The sequence below is a fragment of the Vanellus vanellus genome (assembly GCF_965231255.1).
Source record: "Vanellus vanellus genome assembly, chromosome: Z".
NCBI lineage: Eukaryota > Metazoa > Chordata > Aves > Charadriiformes > Charadriidae > Vanellus > Vanellus vanellus.
In genome coordinates this window covers 36,479,019-36,503,430 of record NC_138908.1, presented here as the reverse complement: position 1 = coordinate 36,503,430, position 24,412 = coordinate 36,479,019, and the positions used below count along the sequence as shown (strand labels likewise).

Below are 24,412 nucleotides of genomic sequence, written 5' to 3'. Positions count from 1 at the left end.
AAGCTTGCAGATGACAGCAAGTTGGGTGGGACTGTTGAACTCTTGAGGGCTTGAAGGCTCTACTGAGGGATCTAGACAGACTGGATCAATGGGCCGAGGTCAATGGTATGAAGTTCAACAAGGTCAAGTGCTGGGTCCTGCACTTGGGTCACAACAACCCTGTGCAGTGCTACAGGCTTGGGGAAGTGTGGCTGCAAAGATGCCCAGCAGAAAAGGACCTGGTGGTGTTGGTCAACAACTGGCTGAATATGAGCCAGCAGTGCATCCAGGTGGCCAAAAAGGCCAATAGTATCCTGGCTTGTATCGGAAATAGTGTGGCCAGCAGGACTGGGGAAGTGATTGTGTCCCTGTACTCGGCACTGGTGAGGCCCCACCTCAAATACTGTGTTGAGTTTTGGGCCCCTTGCTACAAGAAAGACATTGAGGTGCTGGAGCGTGTCCAGAGAAGAGCAATGAAGCTGGTGAAGTGTCTAGAGCATAAGTCTTATGAGGAGCAGCTGAGGGAACTGGGGTTGTTTAGCCTGGTGAAAATGAGGCTACCTTATTGCTCTCTACCACTACCTGAAAGGAGGTTGTAGCGAGGTGGGAGTAGGTCTCTTCTCCCACGTAGCAAGTTGTAGGACAAGAGGAAATGGCCTCAACCTGAACTAGGGGATGTCTAAATTGGGTATTAGGCTGCACCGGGAAGTGGTTGAGTCATGGCCCCTAGAGGTATTTAAAAGATGTGTAGATGTGGTGCTTAGAGATATGGCTTAGTGGTGGACTGGGCAGTGTTCGGCTAACAGTTGGACTCATGATCTTAAGGGTCTTCTCCAACCTAAATGATTCCATGATTCTTTTTAAAGGTCATTGTATTTAGACTATGCGCTACGTATCACAGAGTACTTGTTTTAAACCTACACGGGCCATTTCATTCTTACTAAGGGCTTGTGTAAGTTTGTAAGTTAATAGAGTTGTTTTAAAAAGCTTAGGGAAAAAAAAAAGTTGCTCTTCTCCATTAGCTGGGATTTGAACACACCTTTCGCCCTCATAGCTTGTAGAACTTCATTTTTTGCATGCGTCAGACTTACCACAGGCCCTGTGAACATATTAACTGCTGCAACAGCGGCTGGTTCCTCTGCCCCTACAAAATACACATATTGGGAGTCTGTCATCTAACAGAGGTCATCTAGACATGTACATAAACCTTATAATGAGATGTAATGGGTAGAGAACTCAGTCCTCTTAATGTAAGTGACAAATTATGGGAGACAGTAAAAACAAGAAAGAATTGATATGTTCTGCTAAGTTAACCTAAAGAAAGAATGTAAGAAAACACTGCAGGTCCTCAGCTTCAAGAAACAGCTTATACTTGTGTTTAGCTTTTCGTTTGCTTTAGAAAATAAGATTATTCTTTTGCAAAGACCAAGTAACCTTTGTTAAAAAAAAAAAACAAAACAACAAACCACATGATACATATCAGATGATATGTGAAGGAAAAATGGCCTCACACCCCTAAATGCAATCAAAATAAGCATGGTTTGGTGACTTTGGTGACACACTTCATCCCACATTTTTACTAAGGAGAAAAGACACAGTATGCAAAAAATTCAGTGAGATGTATAGTTGTTTGGGGTTTTTGTTTGTTTGTTTGTTTTGGGTTTGGTTGGTTGGTTTGTTTGTTTTTTCAACACAGCCTCAAGCTCTTCCCTACACTGAACAAAGTCACCATCACAGCTATGAACTATTAAGTCACATTTCAACTACAGATATATGTAAACATCCACATATTGAAAGCACAGCCAGAGAATACAAACATTATCCTGGGTCTCTCTATTTGATTTTGAGGAAGAGTTCTCTGACTGTTCTCTGATACAGTAAGAAAACTGAGACTGAAGAGGAAGAAGCTTCACATGTGACCTCTAACCTATGCTCAGTAGAAATTCACATACAAAATGACCATATGCATACTGGTCTTGCCAAGCTCTTTGTGTTCACATCCGAGTATTTTTCTCAAGTCCATACTCATCCACTTAGAACTTTGCTATTCGCCTTCACAAGTTCCTTCCACAATATTATTTAAAATTAATACCTGTTCCTACTCTTTTATGTCTCCAATCTCTTCATCTCCCCTCTTGTTTTATACTGAGTTCCAATGTTTTCCCAAAAGACTTACACACAGAGGACACCAAATCAAAAATGCCCTCCCTTGGTACTTGCCAACAAAATAGTTTTAATTGTCTGCAAGAGATTGATTTCTAAGAATCAGATTTTGAAAATGCAGCTCATTGAAAATATTCAGCACATCACAGCTTTTCTTAAAGAACCATCCCAAAGAGGATCTTCTAAAAAAATAACCCGAATAAGGAAGAAAAGTTCTTAATTTTTGTCTAGAGAGAAGGATGTCTCCTACAACTTTCATGAAGACTACTACCAGACAGAGAATCTGCTTAGCAGCACTGTAAATTGTGCCATGAATGCCCTCATACCTGCTCACGCAATGATTTACTCTTACTGCAATGTGAAAGAAAAATTTGGCCAGCTCTGCCAACTGGCAAAGACAGACTACAAGGCTAAGATAAGGGGTCTAGAAAGAGGATAGGGTTGAGTTCATGCAATTACTGAGTTTGTATAGGACAGAGGTGTTCACAGAATTTGGTGATAGGCACAAACCTGCAAGACTGACAAGATAATGGCTACTTAAACAGAAAGACAGCAAAATACAGCATATGCAGTGGTGCTCACAGGAAGCACCACACTTTTTTATAGTAGCTAAGGTTGTGTGGGAAATACAAAAAGCAATGTTATTGGCAAGCGAACCAGTAGGTAAAGAGTTCTAGGACAGCATATCTGAAACGTGCTCACTGAGAACCACGGACTGTGGACATTAAAGAGAGAAAGTCCCTATTTTTCCGAGAGGGTAAGAGTAAAGGCACCAGTCTTTTTATAGCTGGAATGCCTACAAAAAACATTGAGGCAGATTTGTGATGCTCAACTATTTTTCTCCCAGGTGAGGAACAGTTCCACTGCAATCCAAACTGGCTGGACAGCAATCAGCAAAATACTTAAGGTGCAAAAGGGCTTCCTTTCTTTCTTTTCCCCTCCCACTGTTTTTAAAGAGCTGCTGCTATTGGCATTTTAATGCTGTTAAGACAAAAAAGCCCTGGCTTTCAATGTTCTGACAAACAGAAATCAGTAGAGGGCACCAAAAAGCAAAGGAAGTTTCCTTGATCTTTCAAGAGCTTAGTAAAAGAGGAACCTACCCATTTCCAAGTGAAGCTAAAGAGTAAAAATCATTAAACCCATCCCGTTAAATCAGACACCTAGACAAGCTTTCCCACAACAGAATTTAAATATGCCTAAATAAATAATAATAAATATAAGATTATTTAACTTGATATAGATGCTTACACAGAAAAGGAAGCTACAAGCTGTATTTCTGCATGAACTGGTTAAGTCAAACCTGTACCTTTCCAGAAGTTTCAAGAATCAGTCCTCCACAGTCAAAACAACTGTCTGACTAAAAATAGGCAAAAAAGAAACTTCACATGCTACCTGTACTCCTATTCCTACCTTTCAGATCCCTCTGGGGCAGGGGGTGGGGGTGGTAGAGCTACCAACAAAAATTAAGTAAGAAAACCTTTAGAAGTCTAAGACTTGCTCTGTACATATTCTCATTAGATTCACTAGCACTAGCCCATATAGTTTCCATGGAGAAACATGTGCAATAGCTTTGAAAAGCAACAAGAACACAATTTAAGTTTCAATTCAATAGTAGCCCAGAAGAAGTAACTTGCCTTCCTAATTGCACCGTTTATATAAGCTAATAAGAACTTGCATAGAAACCATTTAATTCTTAAAGACTTCCTTAGTCAAGAGTTGGAAAAGTAACTTGACTTCAACAATATCACTTTAAAGCATATAAATTACCTTTTTTTGCATCAATAAACGATACTGAAAAAATGTATTTAGATAAGCTGATCTATAAGCTTCACAAATCACAATAGCATTGATACCACTGATGTCAGCTTCCAAGCCAAAACCATATCTTTCAGAAAAAGAAAAGACAATTCTATACTGTGACTCCCACACCACTGCAGGTGCAAAGCAAGGACTGATCAACTTGCAACTTCAATTTAGTATTTACTATACTTTTATCAAAAAAAAAAAAAAATCAAAGTGAACCAGACATATAACAGGTTAAACTTCATTTAATTTACAAGTCAGGGAAATGTTAAAATAAGTTTCACATGGGAGAATCTTGAGATCCCTAATTTATAAGCCCCTTTTATTTATACACCACTTCTCACAATTACCACTCTTAACATGTATCATCTCCTAGTAACAATTCCCTGGAGACCTTCTTCACATTGTTATTCTACGTACACGTGTTTGTTTTTTTCTTAGAGATGCGATGATTAAGGAAGATCAACATTATCAACTTTCACTAGCTATTAAATCTGCCATGCCACCTATTTTAACTCCTGTCTCATACTTAATCCTCTTAAGGACTGCGCCCTTCTTTCTCTTACTGCACACATAAGTATCCAAATGGAGGGTTTTTTCCTCTTTCTCAGAGACGTGAGTCTCTAATACCACACCTGCAATACCACACCTAAGGGAAAAAGGGCTGTATTTTTTGTTCTTGTAGTGCTGTGAAGCAGTTAAGGAGTCTGTTAGACCAGCAAATAGCAAGATCCACGGGATGTGGACAAATACCATAAACTTGGCAACTGAAACCAAAGTCATCGCCTCAGTGAATGGCACTCAAGAACAAGCACATCAGCAGCAACACCTAATCAAATAATAACCAACACCTGAATACAGCAGACTATTAGCAATTGTATCCATCTTACCATTCCAGTTGCCTCACTATACATTTGAAGACCTTATCAGAACATAAGCATTTGCTCCAAATACTATCAAAAATCTGTTTTGAAATGCAAATGTTATACATTCATAAACACAGACTTACAGTTCAACTGTGTAAGTAATAATTAAATTACTTGCTATAAACAATTACAACTTAAAACAGATGTCTCCAGAACACATCTCAATGCATAATCAGTTTTAAAATACACTTCTTCAGGAAACAAGAAGCACCTTTCTCGCTTAAGTATATATAAAAGAAATCCCCTTTCTATTACACAAGAATAAGAATTAACTTATACATACTGAAAAACACTAACAGGATGCCCTATAACGTACGCTTGCTAACATCAATGTCTCTTTGAACAGTTTTTTCTCAACTAACTCGAAAGGATCAGAGACATCTAGAAGCTTCATTTTACTATAAAATTAGGAGGACAATCAGCAGTTTCGTTCTTCAGAAATACTTGCACGCAGCACATCAAACCTGCTTGTCTTCTTGAAAACAGGAGACAGCAATTCAGTACTGCAAAGTTAGCTGATTTTTAGGTTCCAGTTCTACCACTGACCAAAGCAGATAAAAGAATTTAACAGGATCAAATGCTTACATCCCTTAAATTGATCTCGCCGAGCTCTCGTTCACCTTGCAGACAGCCCCATGTGAAGGAACACGAGCTCGGGCTTCCCGGCGGCGACCTCACGCCCAGGCCGCGCGGTCTCCTTCGCCCTCTACGTTTACGAATAGCGGCACAACAGAGCCCGGTCCACCGCGAAGCCGCTCCGGCGCGACCGCTGCACTACTCCTGGGAGATCGCCCCTTCCTCCCGCCTCGGCTATCGGGCTCAACGTTGACGAGTCGGGACTCTGCCAGTGACACCCCGCCCTGAGCAAGCCCACTGCCCGCCTTCACCCCTACCTGCGGCCGCAGGGCACAGGGAGGCCGCGCCCCCGCGCGAGCAGCAGTCACTCTCAAGGCTCCCGCGCCGCCTTCTGTCGCTTCGGCCGGGGATCCCACTCCTGTCGCCCGGCCCGGGACTACACCACCTGCGCGCGCGATCTCTTCCGGGAGCTTCGGCCCGGCGTCCTCCGCCCATCACAAGACAAGCCCCCCGCGCGCCCCTCGCCCGTCCTGCGTCCGCGCAGCTGTTACTTGCTCCCGCGGCCCGCGACCACCGCCCGCCATGTTGCGCTCCTCCGCGGCGCTTGCGGCCCCGCGCGCACCCCACCGCCTCCGGAGGCCGGTGACGTCACTCTTCAGCCGGCCCAGCCCCGCGAAGGGCGGGGCAGAAGAAACTAGCCCCGCCCCAAGACAGCCACGCGGGGCGTCCTTTGTTTTGCACCTAGTGGCGGCAGGGAGGCCAGCCCCCGCACGTCACCTCCACGGCCGTGAGCGAAGGCGATGCACCCAGCCCACGCGGTGGCGTGCCGAAAACCTCAAGCGCTTGCGCAATGAGGTGAAAGCAGCTCTCCCCTCCCCTTCGTCAGTAGCCAGGGGGCGGGGCCCGCACGCAGGCGCACGAAGCACGGCCCTTCCCCTTCCCCCCCCTCCTTAAATTTCGGTTCGTCGCTCCGGGCCCACTGCCAGCGGAGCTGGGAGGCAGGTAGCGCGGTGCAGCTCCGTGCTCTCCCCCTGCCCCAGCAGCGGGGGAAGCGCCTGCGCCCGAGCCTGCAGGACTGCCGCTCTGACAGCGTCTCCCCGCTGCTCCGTCGCCTTAGTTTAAAACGAAACCGAGCAAATGGTCGCAGGCAGCTGGCATGCAAAGGTGTGGGCGCGCGCGCGGCCGCACGAGACTTTCCCTCCGGATAGGAAACGCCGCTGAGAGGCGAGAGGGCGGGAACCAGGTCGGGGTGGCTGTGCCGCAGGAGTACGTTCTTCCTGCCGTCGGAACGCGGTACGCACCAGAACGCGGGGCACTAGAGACTCGCTAGAACTCAAAAAAGAAACGCTACAAAAGCCAACGAGCCTCTCAACTGCGTCCGGCAGCCATTTGTGCAGCTCATACTTACGCGGTCTGCATTTTCATCTGCTTTCCGGATATGCAGGAGCGCGTGAGACTGACTAGAAAAAGTCAGTAAAACCCACTGGAACAACGCCACCTGCTGGTAAGTTGGTAGGGGACATGATCAGTGCTACCAGTCCCGCAGGGAGACTACCTCTTGATGCAGAACTGGTCTGCAAAGCAAACAAATGACATATTTGAGAGCTGATTTACTCAAGCTATACCCTTTAAGTAACATACATCACCCCATTTTCACCTTTTAAACCTACCTCCATTCAGTCCTCCTCAGTATAATTAGTTCCCTCAAATCTGATGAAGGAAAACAAACTGTCTGCTGTAGATATAAAGAACTAATGCTCTACAGTAGACCATTCACCAGGCATGAAAGTGGTTTACAATCAGTAAATTACATCCTTGCAGCTGCCAGATGGGAAATGAAAATGGCATGAAGCTACTCAGAAAGAGTAGACAGAATTAACTGAAACTAAGTTGGGGGCGGGGGGTGTGGCAGATGACACACACCAAAAGCAATGAATAAGTGTTGGACAGGAAGAATTTCTTCCAATTTTGAAATTGGAGGGGGGCAAAAGAAACTCCTTATAATGTCTCGATTTTTCTATGTATTGTCCCACACACATTCCCCACAAGAGATGCATATAGTCTTTATTTCATAGATCACATAAATAAATGTGATGGACCTTAAAATATCTGAATTCCTGAATCATTTTGAGTTCAGCTATGGATGAGTGTTAGGTTTATCTTACCTAACTCTGCACTACCCAGAGAAGAAATCAAAGAAGTGGTTTTGGTTTTTGTTTTTGTTTTTTTCCCCCTCAGGAGAAGAACTTGTAAAATACTTCCCCTCTTGTGAAAAATATCTCTTTTGAGTTGACAGCCCTCTGGATTACAGACTGAGGACTGGCTGCTCATCAAGACAGGCAAATGGGAGTACGTTCAGGAACAAGAAATTACTGAAGAAATGCAAGAGGTACTAACTATAACTGAGAAATTCAAAGGTTAGAAATAGTGAATCAAATCATGTAGTTATGTATTTGGGTCATAAGTACCAAGCAAAAAGAAATTCCTTACATACTATAAGGAAAGCAAATCTAATAGGAATAATACTATGAAAGTAAAATAAATGGGAGTAAGTTAAAAAGGAGCAAAGCAAGGTAATATTTGGAAATATTTGAAAATAATAATAATTTCCAACCCCTCAGCGGTAGTGAAAAAATTCCACTGGATTGCTGCCATGGTGCTTTATTTTTTTTTTCCATTACTACTGGGTGGTCAATTTGGGTTTTAACTGCCTGAGAACTAAGGAATAGATAACTTGCTGCGATCTCTGAAAAGACATGTCCCAAGAGTAGTTAAGAGTTGCACCTTTGGAGTTTCTTTTCAAATTAAGCAAGCATCCTCTATTGGAAGTACACAACTGGTGAAACAACCACCCAAAGGACAAAAAAATATTTTTAAAGATAAGTAAACTGAATATGATTGAAAGCCTCTGCAGGATAATACACTTGCATCTATCTCTCTATTTAACCCTAGTACGAAACCACTGCTTGGGCATTAAAGCAAAGTAATATTCCAAGAAATGATAGTTCCTTATGACAAATACCTTTCCTTAAATGCTGTGCTCTGTAAAGAAATGTATTCAGTTCTGTTATTTAATATTTTAAGAATGACATGTAAAATGGGAAATGTACTCTGTATCTATGCTATACTGGATCTTTTTATAAGAAAAGAGGCAAAGTACTGGTTTTGGTGCTATGAAATTAAACAGGTTCTTAGTACTACCAATAATGAGCTCAACAATGACACGTCCTTCTTAAGGCAGTGAGGCCACACATAAAAGAAATCTTAGACTTTGGTTTCCTGGTGATGTCGCTGAACACGAATTCAAGATTCTCATGTGCCAAGTCAACAAAATCAAATAATTGGGGTGGAAGCCTGGGAATTGTTTTCATTAAGATTGCAACATTCCTTTAGTGTGTGTGGTGTAGAACTTCTCTCATGCTGTTTCCAGGAAATGAAGACTGGGCTTGTGGAGAACCTACTGTAAAAGGTCCAATACTATTCTTTACATTTCTCCTGTAATGCATGTATGACATGCTGTATATGTTAAATACTTATGATTTTTAAATGAATGAAATACTTAAAGCTGGAACTGTTAAGTTGGTGGGTTCTAATAGCTCTGAAAGGAAATTTTCCCCATCTGCTCCTCACCCAAGAATCTTCCAGGAACAGAGTGCATGAGGACCAAAACACAAAGCAGTAAATACTACTGAAAACGGTTAACCAGTGAATCAACTGGAAACTTAAAATAATTTTGCCATGGTCTGGATAGCATGTTTGGCCAATATCTATGTTAAACCAGGCCCCAAATCTAGGATGGTACCTAAAAATAAAATTAAATAAAAACAAAAAAGAGGAGGAAGAAAAAGAGTGAGAGGGGAAAAAACAAAGCAAGGCAGTAGAGCAGTAAAAGGAACTTGCACTGAAAATAAACTAGCCCTAGGATAAGATGGTACAACTATAAAATTAACTTACTCCATAATTTCAAAACACAAAGATTTGTGCACTTATCAAGGCACTGCCGAGCAGGTTGCATTCCATTTCCCAAGAAAGATCACTTAAAATCTGACTAATTCATGCCCTTTTCCAAGCATGTCAAGCCGAAAAGTTATTTTACTTTAAAAATGTCATACTTGCAAACAATGCAATACATGTTACACGTTGAACTAATGTTAATCAATTTGCATTATTTACAGATAGTAAAGCTTAAGGTAAACCCATCAACAATAACAGGAAAGTGAAAGCAAGTCTCACAAGCAGTTCAATGTCAAATCTTTTCCCTTCTCTATGCCATGCTTAAACTACTGATCCAAGTATCATTGAACGTGTAACATCCTCAACTCTGCTGACTCAAAGCAAGCTAATCTGAGAACGCATCAAAAAAAGGTTAGGAAAACACTTGTGCACTACTAGACAGGTTGGTATTTTAAGGCTGCAGCACTGAAAAGAAGCTTCTCATCTGTAAAATCTTAAGTTCCCAACTGCAGAACAGGAAAATACAGCTACTGCAAAAAGGCTTTGAACACTTAGCTAGGTTCTAACCTCTGAAGTCAGAAGGAACAAGACATCCTACGTTACCTAAAAATTAGCAAAAACATTGCTGTTCTTTATTAACTGAGGGTGTCAGTATGGCAAATCACAAATGTTTAGAATCGCAAAGGAATACCAGCAAGAAGAAAAATATAGTACTAAAGACAAATTTCTCCTTAACCAACTAAGATTGTCTTGAGTAAAATACATTTCTTAATGTGATAGAGACAGATCAGAGTAACTCTGAAAATTGACTGCTATACCTGCAAACCAAACAATCTTTGTATAGTAAAAGCAATACATAAAAACCCCCAAGGCATAGGCACCTTGTGAAGGAAACATTCATGTAAGCCTCACCTTGTCACTGTCATCATTACAAATGTGATCTTGATGGATTGAGTGGTATTGAAAGGATGTGCCAATGCTACCTACAAAAGAATGGGGGGAAAGAGGAAAAAAAAAAAAAATCATTAAAATGATTGGCCAATTCCTGTGAACACTAAAAATAAAGACAAAATTAGCAAACATTCTTTTTCCTCCACACAGAAGAGAGATTTAGTTGCCAAACAGCTATGTATGACAAGTCATACATTTAATTCTGATAACTGAATAAGCATCAGAGAGACATTTTGCACAGTGTGGCAACAATGTCTTCACATAGTTTTTTTAAACATTTAAACAGAATAAAATTAGAACTAGTTCATCAATCCAAACCAAACATATGCAGTGAAGTACATACAGACACATAAATGAGGAGAAGCTACACACTTCATGTTTAGGTAGTGTAGTCCTGTCCCATATCCTTTACTACAGAAAATTTTCAGCAACCTGGGTAGCCACAAAACAACAGTCTCTTTCTAGTGATATGTTAAGAACAACAGTGAGTGGAAATATACAAGGTCAAAGCAGAAAAGTTTTAATGATACCCATTTTGTTTGTAGTGGAATTTCTGCCTGCTTAAGTTCTTTCCACAGGTTTCTTTATGTCTAGGAAAAAAGGGACAGCAGACCTCTACAAAGGCTTACCCCAGTCCTGAGACTTCTGTCCAAGGAGGGAGACAAACTAAAGTTTGATTGTGTCCATACAGATTCTCAGACAGATTTATGGAAGTCTTACTCACACTGTAAAGTTTCACTTAATGTGCTGTTTCCTTGCTCAGAAAGTAGAGGAGTGGGACAATTGCTATTGTTGAATTTGGTTCCCTAAGAAGACTCCTTCCTGCAAATACTGAGCAAAACAATTTTTAAAAAGCAAGTAGAAAAAAAAGAATGTCCTATGTAAAGCTATACCATTTCATGATTTTCCTTACAGAAGATCTACCTAGAACTTTTCTTCACAAGTTTCTTGTGGTTCTTGTGTTGTAATAGTCCTATTCTGTAACATTTACAACATATTCCACATAAAAAGTTTGTCATAAAGCTCTGCAGTCCCTGTGTTGTTTTGGACCTGGACAGAACCGATCAAAGAAGATAATAATTTAATTAGGGAGTCAGCCATAGGCTGTTGTTGTTTCCACTTTTTTTTGTTTGTTTACACTTTTGCTGCATCACCATGCAGCAAAACTCTGGCTTCTGTGAGCATCCACCTACACTTCTACACGACTCTGCATTTCTGGTAAGGCGGAGTTACCTTACAGCCACCAAGAAAGCTTAAGAAATAATGCACTGAGAAGAGAAAGAAGCAATAAACTGAATCCTGGAGAAGAAAAATCAACAAAAGCTGTCCTGAGGGCCTTTTCTGATTGTAACACAACTAACAAGACACAGGAAAACATGAAACTGATTTAGTTCTTTTCGTAGTTCTTAGGCAAACCTGAAAATTGATTTACTTCTTTTCATTGAAGGTGGAGAAAAATATATTAAAAGAAAATCACTTAACCTCAAACAGATAATTTCAGACAAAATGCTACTTTCACCCCATAAATTTATCAGTATATAGTCCAAGACACAATCAGGACTTTTGTCATCAAATTACATAAGGAATGGCAGTTAGGTTCACTGGTGAAACTTTTACCAATGCAGGTCTAAAGACTGACTAAGATATGGTGAAGACATGCGTTCTTGAGATCCTAGTGAGTTAGCTGGCTAGCTGGCCTCTTCAGACAGAACTGGTAATTTGGCCAACAACAACAACAACAAAAACCCCAAACAAACAAAAAAGCAAGCTGATTTTTGGACAATTATTCTTTGGGAAAAAAAAAAAAATTTGCTTCCAAACACAGAGCTTCATAAGATTAGTTTCTTCTGACTTACCACTTCAGAAAAAAGTTATTTTGCCATAGGAGTCATTGACTCTGGCTGTACTGGCTTGAACAGCAGCACAGCATGCTCATATTGTATATTTTTGTAGGAAGGGAGAGCAAGGAAGAAATTGCTATACAGTTGAAGTTTCAATGTGGGAAGGGAAAAAAAGGACCAGTTTTAAACTGTTCAAAAGGTGCCAAGTTCCCTTCCCATTTGATTTAGGACTTTTGCATAACACAAGTGTTTTCACTAGGAACACTCTGTATGCTTTCTTGAAATTTGAAATCGATTCAAGCTCAAAGGCAAGCTAAAAAACCCAAACAGAGCACAGGGTTAAGGATAAGTCTTGACAGCTTTCTGTCCATTACCCCAGAGGCAGAACTAAAGTAAAATATGACCTCTTGATCATATGACCACTTAGTCGAAGATAAAAAAAGACAGGCAGCAAGTAACAAAAATAGTTCGGTTCTGCCAAATTACAAAAAATACATATAAACTTGTTTTGGGCATCTATGCATTTGGATAATGAAAGAAACTTCCAGAGATGGTGCAGAGCCTATATCTAACCTCAACATCACGTAAAACATTCTCTACTGAATTAAACTCCTAAAGGTAGACATTGCAATCCAGGCTACATTATAGGCTTTACAGATATGTTTTTCAAGAACAGTGATCACATACACAATCACAATAAGTTGGCTTTGTTCTAGCTGTAATGGATACCCGCAGCAGCAACACAACAGCAACAGTACAGCTTTCATTTAGTAAGTACAACATAGGACACCTGGGTAGCTCACAAGGTTTCCCGTTGCCATAGCCTCAATTCTAACAATATCCACATTACCAAGAAAAAAGCTAGCTTGGGTTTTATCTACATGTTTCAATCACACTCAACTGCTATAAACAGAGGCCACAGACAACCAAGTGCAGTTAGCAGAGGATATGCCAATGCCCTTTTTTTTTTTTTTTTTTTTTAAAAAAAACAGTGTCTCCCATGGTCTTCATACCATATTTGTTTCATTTCTGGTCAACTGCTTACTAATACCCTACAGTACAATAGCAATATATAAGACACCAACCCTTAACTGTCAAAAGTAAAGATTTTTACAGACATGCTGGCTGCTTTGCACCAGTTAGCTGGGTGATCTCACCACCAGCAGCCTTGGAAAAGGATTTCTTTCAAAGACAGCACTGATAATGCAGTCCCTTGAATGAGGCCAGCAGAGGTAACAGATCCAGGGACACAGAGGATTACCAGCTAAAGGCTCTGCTCCACAACAATGCAATATTGAGTTATACAGCCAGGAAATCCTATAGGATTTGCATTGTTTGTTGTTTTTTTTTTTTTTTTTTACTACTTCTTTTTTTAAAATGGGCAGTTTTTAATAAGAGTTACCATGTTTTCAAAGCATTTTCTTTCAACAGAGACAAACCCGAAGAAATGTTAATCACCTTTCATCCACCTGCAAGGAAAATCAACAGAGTCAGAATCCCAAAGATGACCTCAGCAGCTTTCTAGTGTGCATCACTTTTTTAAAACAACTGTTTAAAATGCTAGAGCACTGAAAGGAATTATAAGCCAATTTACATTGCCCTGACTGCAGGGAGTAGATAGAAACTTTGTTAAGCTACCTTCATATCCCCAAATTTACACAATTTCAGACCAACCCAAGACTAATTGCACCTTAGAGCTAGCAGATCCAAAGGCTATCGCAAACAAGACTCTATTTCTGACTGAAGCACTATCTCTGCTGCAAAGCTGACAGAGTGGGGAAAAAAGCCAGTAAGATACATATGTAAGTGATAGAATATGGCACATGGGTCACTGCCCACAGCACCTTCCCAAATGCTTTTCCTTGCTGCAGTGTTCAGGAGATGAAATTGTGAGGTTTAATGCCCATCATCTTCTCAAGCAAGATCCAAAGCAGTCTCCCTGCTGTGCGAATACCACGGCACTTTGAAACCGTCAGCTTGTTTACTCAGACTCACAGCTTCTAATACCGAGGTGACAAAACTGTAGCCTCAGTTTACTCTGAGACACCTCCAAGAGACAATAGGCATCCATGAAACATCAGATCAGACACCTCTTCAGCATTACCAGTATCAGAACAGGATATAGAGTAATGTCTTTCAGGTGATGCACACATAACATGCACTTGCATGTTTACGTGTGTGTACAAGTAATACACAAAGTTGCAAAGATTTAAGGAGAAACTTCAGCTTGCCTTTTACCTCTTTAAATGCAGTTAAATTCTTTTTCACTCCCTTTTTCAAATCAAAGTGAGATACCCAGCTTAACTTTGTGTCTTGAACACAGGGAAAAACTTCAGTTCTTTTGTCATAAGCAAGCAAGCAAGCAAGCAAGCAAGAGTGCTGTGCACTCCAGCTACCACAGAAAAGGAATTGTTTTTCTTCTAACCCCCCACATTAAATCAAACAGCAAAAGGAATCTTCAGAATGTCATGGTTTCTGCCTAACTTCTCCATTGTAATAAAAAGAGACTCAACATCAGGCTTGCTTCGTGCCTGACAATACTAAACAGTCCAAACTCACACAATGCTAGTCCAAGGGAAAAAGAGGTGGAAGTTCAATCCTTTTAATTCAGTCCTTTCAGAGCTACTAAAGCTAGCTGCGTATAATGCATATTAGAATTGCCATTGTTCCCTCTTTTCCTCTACTCTTCTTTTTATAAATGCCAACAAACTGAAATTCCACAGGTTTCCCAGAGGTTTGCAATCACTTCAACTTCTTTTGTGGAAGGAATTTATTACATGCTGGGAAGTGCTAATATTTTTCAGTTGTGTGGTACAGCACACCATTGACAAGTTTTAAGCAACTCATGAGCACAGTATACATATCTAAGAGGCTGTGATAAAACTCTAGATGACATGCTAGCCAGGAAGCAGCCTAAAGTTACTAGAGAAGAAAAAAAAAGTAAAATGCCTCTTGAACTTCTCTCCTTCCCTTTCATATGCTTCCTGTACTTGCCAAGATGTTCTTGTTCATGCTCTTGTTCAACTGCAGACAGTGTAGGTCTGCTGGTGTTTTCTGACTTCTGGTCTCCCCTTACACCCCCTGGCCCCAGTCAGCCTCACTGGTAATCCTGCCATTCAGCCCCTTTTCTCCACCACAATGCATAGATGACGGAAGCTGTCCTCAATTCCATATACCCAGTGAAAACTTGTATTTTGAAAGCATCAGAAAGCATGGTAATAGTCTGCAAGAAAAGCTCCCTCAGCTTTTCTTTTTCCTGCAGCTATCAGGGAAACACACTGAATGTGTGATAATCAGCAGGAAACGGAATGAAAATGACACAACTCTAAGCTCACAATTAAATCTGGGTCTCTGTTTATTTCATGTAAGTTAAGTCACACTTCTGACTCTCAGGTATTTGAGGAGAAAAGGAGAGGAACCTAAAGGAAAGACTGTGTATTTCAGGTTGTGAAGTCTGATATATTTTAACAATGCCAGAGCTTAAAAAGGATCAAAGGAAGGTACTTCAATACAGCAAAAGGCCTGAATGCTGGGGCAGGCCTCTAAGCTTCATAAGCAGAGCTCATCTATAAATCAGTACTGAAGAAAGACCTTTTTACCTGAGGTTTCTGGTCTGTCTCTACTTCAAACAAAGAACATCTTATTTAAATGTAATAATTTAAATTTACAAATACAAACTGGACTGCTTGCTCCAGGAACTGTCCACAAAATGGCCCTCAAAGTAGCAGTCTGAATTTAATCCCATCTACGTACTCTTTTCCTGTGCTTGCAAACAAGCTTATAATAATGGCCCCCTCACCTCATAGAAGACACCACTGTGGCCTAGATGTTGCCTTTTTCCACCTGTATTAACTTTAGCAGCTCCATCTTTCCTAGTCAAGAGAACAACTACACTTCAGATGGACAGGGTCAACCACGCTGTTTCATCCCCTTCGTAGCAGTCTCGCACAAGGAGAGGCCACTGCTTTAGCAGCCATCCAGTTTCACCCTGCAAGGTCTAAATTCTGAAAGGATTTGCATAATTTTAAATTAAGCATATATCTGTGTGGAAATCTGAGTCACTTCCACACTGAAGTGTCTGAGGGATCCAACCCATCAGGAACATGTTTCTGCACGTACCCTAGATTTGCAGCTAAAGTCAGATATCAAGCACAACATCAGAAAATTTTTCTTCAACAATGCAGTATTACTGGATGAGCAAAGGCTTTCAATAAGCATATAAAGTTTTATAGCCAAATTATTAAAATAATTTCCATAACAGATTTAAATGCATAAACTATGCTAACCAACATGCCTACGACACATAATCTGATTCAGTCAGGCTTCAAATAAAACGAACATCCCTTCCAACATTTGAAGAATTCTTGAAATCAAAGGTGTTACTTTTATCATGTTTACTTTTATAAATTCATGTTTACTTTTATAAATTCTGCCTGTATGCCCTGTAAAAATCCCTACAAAAATGAAATTATTGTACATGAGAAACAGACTTTTGGAACATTCTTTGACATTCAACTTTGTTATTTAAAAAAAAAATATTAAAACACATCGGAATTAGTCCTTACTGTTAGCTTTTTTTCATCTCAAACATTACTCAAATTCTATTTTGGATTTCATGCAAGTACAAAATTAGTATTTAAAGTTTATGTTTTCATGTATGTGCACATACAAAAGCAATGAATGTTTTCCATAAGGTTATGGGCAGACAGCTGTGTGCTTTGCTCTGGGGATCAGTTTTTCCTGCTTATTCAAGGAGCAGTTCAGCAAGAAGTCATCCAGGGAAAAAAATTTACAGCCCCAACAAACCTTCAGGAAATAAGGTTAATGCAGAAATACTATTACACCCATAAACACAGTACCACTCTTTTACTGGTACTTTTAGTACTCAACATGCAAGAGATGGAAGTGTAACTGATGAGACTACACAGCAAGCGTAAACAAAATCTGTTAGCAGGTTAAGTCTGGTTCATAATAGTAAGACACCATCAGAGAAAAACCAACTACAAAAAGCATTAAGGTAAAAGCACTATTTGTGTCAAATAAGCTATTTAATCATAGGGCCAAAAGTAGGATGTCACTTTCTATTCTGAGGATAATCTCTATGATCTGAGACTAAGTGATCTTCCTGAAATGATACCATATAGGAAGTTCTAATCTGTTATTATAAGGCTATTCTAAAAAAAACGCTGGCACAATTTTGCATGTATTAACAGGTACACACTGCCCCCCTGCAAATGGCATTTTAGATTTCAATCAAGGCCTACTTTAAAATAGAAATTCAAAAGCCGTTTCTTCAATTTGGACACACTATGACACTGTTTATAGTATCATTCCCACTTGCTTTGCCAATCCAGAGTAAAACTTCCATTATAAGTATTTAATATACTCTGTTTATGAATAGAAGCTGATCAAAGATAGGTTTGATTACAGAACAGAGTTAGACCATTCCCTCTCTGTTATCTCTGTTATCCTCCTGGCTCCAATGAACTGAGTTCATAAAAATCACAGTTTCTGGCTATCTCATGCAAGTGTCAAACATGGAAGATTGCCAGTAAACTGAGACTAGGAGACGATTTAAAAATTTTGCAACCACAAGCCCTGCATCAAATGACTGCCTAAGTAGTCCTCAGGGAAGTTCACTGTGGTTTACATTCAATAGGGCAAAAGCTAATGTCAAAGAATCATAAAATGGTTTGGGTCTGAAGGGAGCTTTAAAAGATCACCTAGTCCACCCTCCCTGCCATAGGCAGGGACACCTTTCATTACATCAGGTTGCTCAAAGCACTGTCCAACTTTGAACGCTACCAATGATGGGAACATCTACAACTTCTCCACAACATCCACAACAAGGCAACCTGTTCCAGTGTTTCTCCACCCTTACTGTAAAAACTTTCTTTATATCCTCCTTATATCTTCCTTATATTCCTAAATCTACCATGGTTTAAAACCATTGCCCCTTGTTCTGTCATTACAGGTCCTAGTAAATAGTCTCTCCCCATCCTTCTTATAAGCCCCCTTATATATTGAAAGGCCACAATAAGGTCTCCCCAGAGATTCTTCCAGGCTTAACAAACCCAACACTCAGCCTTTCATCATAAGAGAGGTCTTCCAGCCCTCTGATCATTTTTGTGGCCCTTCTCTGGATCCACTCTAACAGGTCTATGCCTCTCTTGTACTGGGAACCCCAGAGCTGGATGCAGTACTCCAGCTGGGGTCTCATGAGAGGGAAGAATCACCTCCCTCAACCTGCTGGCCACACTTCCTTTTATGCAGTTCAGGATATGGTTGGCTTTCTGAGCTGTAAGTACATACTGCTGGCTCCTTCGATTTTTCATCCACCAGTATCCCCCAAGTCTTTCTCTGCAGGGCTGTTTTCAATCAATTTATCCCACAGTCTGTATTGATAATGGGGATTGCCCCTACCCAGGTGCAGGACCTTGCACGCGGCACTTCATGAGGCTCACACAGGCCCACTCCTCAAGCCTGTCAAGGTCCCCCTAGATGGTGTCCCTTCCATCAAGTGTATCAACTGCACCACTCAGCTTGGTATCATCCACAAACTTGCTGAGGTTCCACTCAAATCCTAGTATGTCATTGACAAAGACACTAAATATTATTGGCCCTAGTACAGACCCTTGAGGGACGCCACTCATTACTAGTTTCCACATGGGCATTGAGCCATTGACTTTTTGGACACGGCCACCCAGCCAATTCCTTTTCCATCTAACAGGCTACCCATCAAATCTATATCTCTCCAATTTAGAGTCAAGAATGTTGTGGGGCACTGTGCCAAAGGCTCTACAAAAGTCCAGGTAAATGACATCTGTAGCTCTTCCCTTGTCCACTGATGCAGTCACTCCATCATAGAAGGCTACCAGATGAGTCAGGCACAATTTTCCCTTGGTGAAGCCATGCTGGCTGTCTCTAAACCACCTCCCTGTCTTCCATATGTTTTGACATAGCTTTCAGGAGGATCTGTTCCGTGATCTTACCAGGCACGGAGGTGAGGCTGACTTGTCGGTAATTCCCAGGGTCCTCCTTTTTACACTATTTAAAGGGTATATGCAAAAGAATGCCAAGAAATAGAAGTAACTGTGGGATTACTGACAAAAGCTAGAGGAATCTCAGCCATCTTAACTGCTCCGTGGACATACAGAAACACCACCTGACAAATATGCCAGCCTTTGTGTGCAGGAGGGAACAATTTTCAAGAACCTTGCTTATTCCCACAACCAGTTCATGTTTCGTAAGGGGTGATCTACCTCTATATACTGCAGACAATTTCCATGCAGCTGGGGACAAGGTCTACAGATTCAGAAGAGGTTATGCCTTGGCAGTGAGGTACTTGAACTAAATGAACAACACAAGAATCAGTTCCTTCTGTCTGAGCAGTCATTCTCCTTATCTCATAACAAAATCATTCTGTTATTTTCTGTTATTCTGTTATTTTATGTCAACTTAAATTGCAGCTTGAAACATACTTCCTCTGCTGCCAGAGCACAAAAACGTATTTCCTCCTAACTGCTCTTACGAGACTTACCTACACAGAAATTGATACTTGAGAGACAAAGACTGATGCTTTAAGACACAGGGATTAAAGACAAGCAATGTTTTCTTTTTCTTTCTCCTCTCCTCTGCTGCACAGCTCCTACACTGGAATTCACAGCTCCTACACTGGAATTACCTCTCATATATATCAAAAGGAATTAATAATTTATTAACAAACTAAAAGAAACATACATTAAAACTCTGTGAGAGACTGACACTATTACCAGCACGCTCTGAACAGCATCTCCAGTTCATGGTGTCTGGCCCCTGTGGCAGCTTTGCTTGGAGGTTAGTTACACAGTCCCCCTGGTGGCTATTTCATCAGGTGTGCTCCTGCACAAGTACAGTCAAGTAGAGGATGCCCTTACCCCCTGCATATGCACATTTGATGCCATTCCAGACTGAAGCATATCATTCATTTATACAGGTATATAGTGGGGTGAGATCCACCACAGCAAATACCATCCAGGAGCCAAAACACAGCAGTGCCTTTTCAGATAAAGCTCTCCTCCAGGAAGTTCAGTATCTACTAGAAAGAAGGAAACTGTCTTCCTGTTCTTGACATCTTACAAAAGGAGGCTAACAGCAGTACTATAAGCCCAAAAGTATTTCAATAACTCAATGGTGACTTGTGCTGAATGTAAATCAATTCTAGAACAAAAAATAAAACTGGCAATCCACAAAGCTTGTTTTTTAAAAAAGAAACAAAAACAAACAAACAAAAAAAATCTTTTAATCTTGTAATGGAATTCAGTTTTTATCATCAGCTGTGTGGGAGCTGAGGCAAGAGATGCAGTCAAATACCCAGCACAACTACATTAAAAGCCAGATATGAGCACATAAGAGCACATGGATACCCTTAACACTGCTCTATTCTCATCCTTATAGGACTTTATATTAGTGGTTTTCAAGATTCATCTGTCTTGAGTTTCTGAGCCAACTGAATGCAAGTAATTTTTCAAAAGATACTTGAAATTTCAATTTGTTTTTCTTTATTTGCAACTAGACTATTAAACTGATTTTCTTGAAATTCATCTCTTGAGAATCTCATTAAGACTCTGAAAAATCAAAGACTGCTTCTGCAAACTGGTTAGTAACTTTTTGGAGGCAGTGAATAAAGTGCTTTCTTTGGCCTAAATTTGTCACCATTGAAACATAAAGCTGTCATCATTACAACAAAAACAAGCACAGAAGCACAACTTTACACCTAAAACTCTAAACCTTAGTTGCCTACCTCCTGTTTCTTTATGGGACAACCCCTCTGAATACATGCTAGAAAAACAACCATCTTCCCTAGGATAGAGGTGAAAAGCTTCTAGGATTAAATAGACTTTTTCAGTGTCACTGCCCTACTGAATAGCAATAAGGCAAATTTTCAGTATGGTTACATCAGTCACTATTTTTGCATGCTGTTGCCTTTCCTCTTTTAAAGATAGAGAAATTCTTTGGCCTATCTGTCCTGCTTCCATAAGCTACTAAGTCTTAGCAAGCTTATTACATGTTAACAGAGGCACTCTTTTGATACATATCCAACACCCAAATTAGAAACCTGTCAGCCATAGAATGGGCTAATTTCATAAACTGGAGCAAATGGAGAAACTAAACAAAAATGTGATGATTTATTTTGCCTTTGCTATACATAAGTAACTCTAGTAAGGGCACTCTGGAAGCTTGCTACCTGAGAACAAATACATAAGCTTAGATGGATGACTTGTCTAAAACCCAGTCTTTTCCCAACCCAGTCTTTTCCCAGGGCTGGGGACAGAAAGAAACAAATCTTTCTGGAGTGAGCACAGAAGAGAGTACTTAATTTCTTCTTCTTTTGGCACAGCCTATCAGCTCACAACAGTTCCCAGTAGTTCTGGGATCCTTGATCTGCAGGTTGCATGTGGATGGTGTTGATTAACGAACAGTGATGGATCCATCACTCATGAATTTGTCCAACCATTCTGGGTCTCCTGCTTTTCATAACAAATTTGAAATTCATTTAAATCTTCCCTTCTGATAATCCTTGCATCTTCCAAAACTCACCTAAGGTTCTTAACAAAGGTTCTTAAGGTTCTCAGCAGAATATAATTTTTCTTTTTTTTTTTTTTTTTGGAAAGAGCACATTAAAAAATTAGCTCTCACTAACACGCTTTTCTCCATTCTTAAACGTGCTATCAATTTAAGCAGCTAAAGACATGCAGAACTCAAAACCTGACCTGTGATAAAGAAACACAGTTACAAAGAATCTTAAGTTTTCGTTTGCTTCTTAGTTATTCAGAATTAAGTGGTTTAGGTGACTCTGAAATCACTGCAGTTAATATCTATCAGAAAGTTAATTTACCTTTCTGCCAAGGATCTATTCAAGCAATACAAGCTGGGCTGCACCCATCCATCTATGCTGAAAATCTGGAATCAAATGGCCTAATATTACTGAGATCAAAATCAGTAGGGTGGATAATACCAAGGCAAAGGTTAGGTCCCTTTTACTTCTGTAAAGTATGCAGCATACAGGTAGATTCTTGTTAATTCACAGCATGCAGAAAGATTCTTCCATCTGAAGGTCTCGAGACTCAAATAGCCCCACAGCCCCACTTTTTGGACTGGATATTCAACTTCCCAGTATTTTAAAAGATAAGATTACTCAGGAGTTCTCAAGAGAGATCTCCATTCCAAACCCTTTCGTAATAAAGGAAAAAAATGCAGAACAATTAAATTCTATAATAATACACTGCCCAAGAAAAATCAAGACGGACCAAAATAAAGACTGTACACACAACCTTGATTCCAATCCCTGATCCAAGGAAGAGTCTTTGACCATCACAAACTCACAGGTAAAAAGACATAAATTTAAATTAAGACACTGAATTTAAACGTAATCAAAGCTACTTTAAAATATACTTGAAATTGAACACTGAGTTGTCTAGAATGAAAAAGAAATAATAATTGAATATTTCAAAGGGTATGTATGTTAGTCCTGAAGTTTTAGGACCAGTTAAGCCTCTGGAGGAAGTTCTTGGCTAACCAAAGTCAGAATTCTTTATTCTGTTCTTTCAAAAGCTGAAGCCTTTTTCTTTCAGTTGAAAAGAGAGTAATTTCTCTCAGTTTAATAGCTTACTAATTCAAAATTAGGAAATTTATTACAAATTGTAGGAAAACACAGTCTAATTTTTGTAGATTGGAAAAAGGCAAAGTGCAAGTGAATACTAAATCACTAGTTCTACAAATACTACATGTCAAGAAAAAACTGTTAAATTCAGAAACCCCCCCAAATAATCTTCTTTTCATTTTCCTCATTTTTCTAAGTTGTTTTATTCTCAGTGCACTGACATGTAAACATATGCCTGCCTTTTAAGACAGTTTTAAGAAGCTCGTTGTCTTGTTCCTATTCAACAAGAGCCCAGCATCAATTAAGAAATAAAACCTAATCTGATCAAGGGAAAAAAAACATGCAGTTTTCCAAAAGACTAAGACACATAAGAAGCTAATAAAATCCTTAGGCATAAATTGCCTAAGTGTGGCTGTAATTTACCTCCTTTCCTCACAAGATTTAGCAAATGCAGTACAAAAGCTATGTTAAATTGGAGATATCATAGTTATTAACTACTAAGATTCAGGTTTTCTTTAGATGAATGCTCCCGATTTAAACTGAAAAATGTAATTCAAATGGGTATACGACTTGGTAATTTGAATTAATTAAACCCAATCTAATCTAGTTTTTATGTGAAGACGTTTTTGTGTGGTGGTCTAAGGGTTTTGTTTGAGGCTTTTTTCCCCACTTTAAAGGAGGACTGAAAGTGTGCACAAACTGGTATATGTTGTCAGAGGTACACAAGGAGTCTAATTTCATTCCCCTGTTTTTTATGCTTCAATTATTTATCAGTGCTAATGTGTTTCTCTATTAGTTTATATATTTTGATATGCTGTTCTCTGTTCTGTAGATAGGTTGGTCATTTAGAAATGATATCAGAAGTCTTCATTTCAACCAACGGAATAAAATTCCTCAGTTACACCATGTAAAAAAACCATTCGTTAATGGAGCAAGCTCAGTTCTTCGTTTCCTCTGTACCCGGACACGTCCTCACAGCCATGCATGACTGTTGTGTTTTACCTTCAGTCAAGGGCTCCCGTGTCCTGGCCTGACCCACGGGGCTGCTGCAGCCCCTAGTCCAGCTGTCCCACATGCACGGACCTGGCCACCCTTGTCCACAGGGGGACTGTCTGCGCAGCAAGCCTCATCTCAGCTGCTGAAGCACCCAGCCCACTGCTCTTACTTGTTTGTGTGGGATGTGTTTGTCTCTCTGCAGCCTACCTGTTCCCTCTACCTCAGTTTAACCAACTTCACCATTATCGCACTCACAATCTCTCTGAATTCAAAAGAAGCAAGCCGCAATGCACGCCGGCACAAACATACGCTAAGTAAAAACAACAAAGTAAGGAACATTGTATTTTGTCTTATGACAGCATTTATTTATAAGGTATGAAGCTGCAAAACCTAACTGGATTGTTTCTCTGAAATGTAAAGCAAATTGCTAATTTGTTACTGGGTGGGGTGAGCACTGGAAGCATAACCAGATAACAAAGGATCTTTGAATGGAGCAATTATGAGACCACAATATAACTACTTTTAAGTGGCTACTGCTTGATTATTAAAAATGTTCCTGTTAAAATATTTAAATGATTAAA

At 40.1% G+C, this 24,412-nt stretch overlaps 1 protein-coding gene across 1 annotated transcript in view; it reads right to left on the bottom strand.

Annotated features, from left to right (window-relative positions):
* Positions 1-24,412, bottom strand: part of RNF38 (ring finger protein 38) — a gene marked incomplete at its 5' end in the record, with an annotated part of 123,308 nt that overhangs the window by 48,585 nt on the left and 50,311 nt on the right. Inside the window, one exon of the mRNA XM_082497622.1 lies at positions 10,314-10,384. Within this exon, the coding sequence (XP_082353748.1) occupies positions 10,314-10,384 (71 nt within the window). The remainder of the gene's footprint in view (positions 1-10,313; positions 10,385-24,412) is intronic.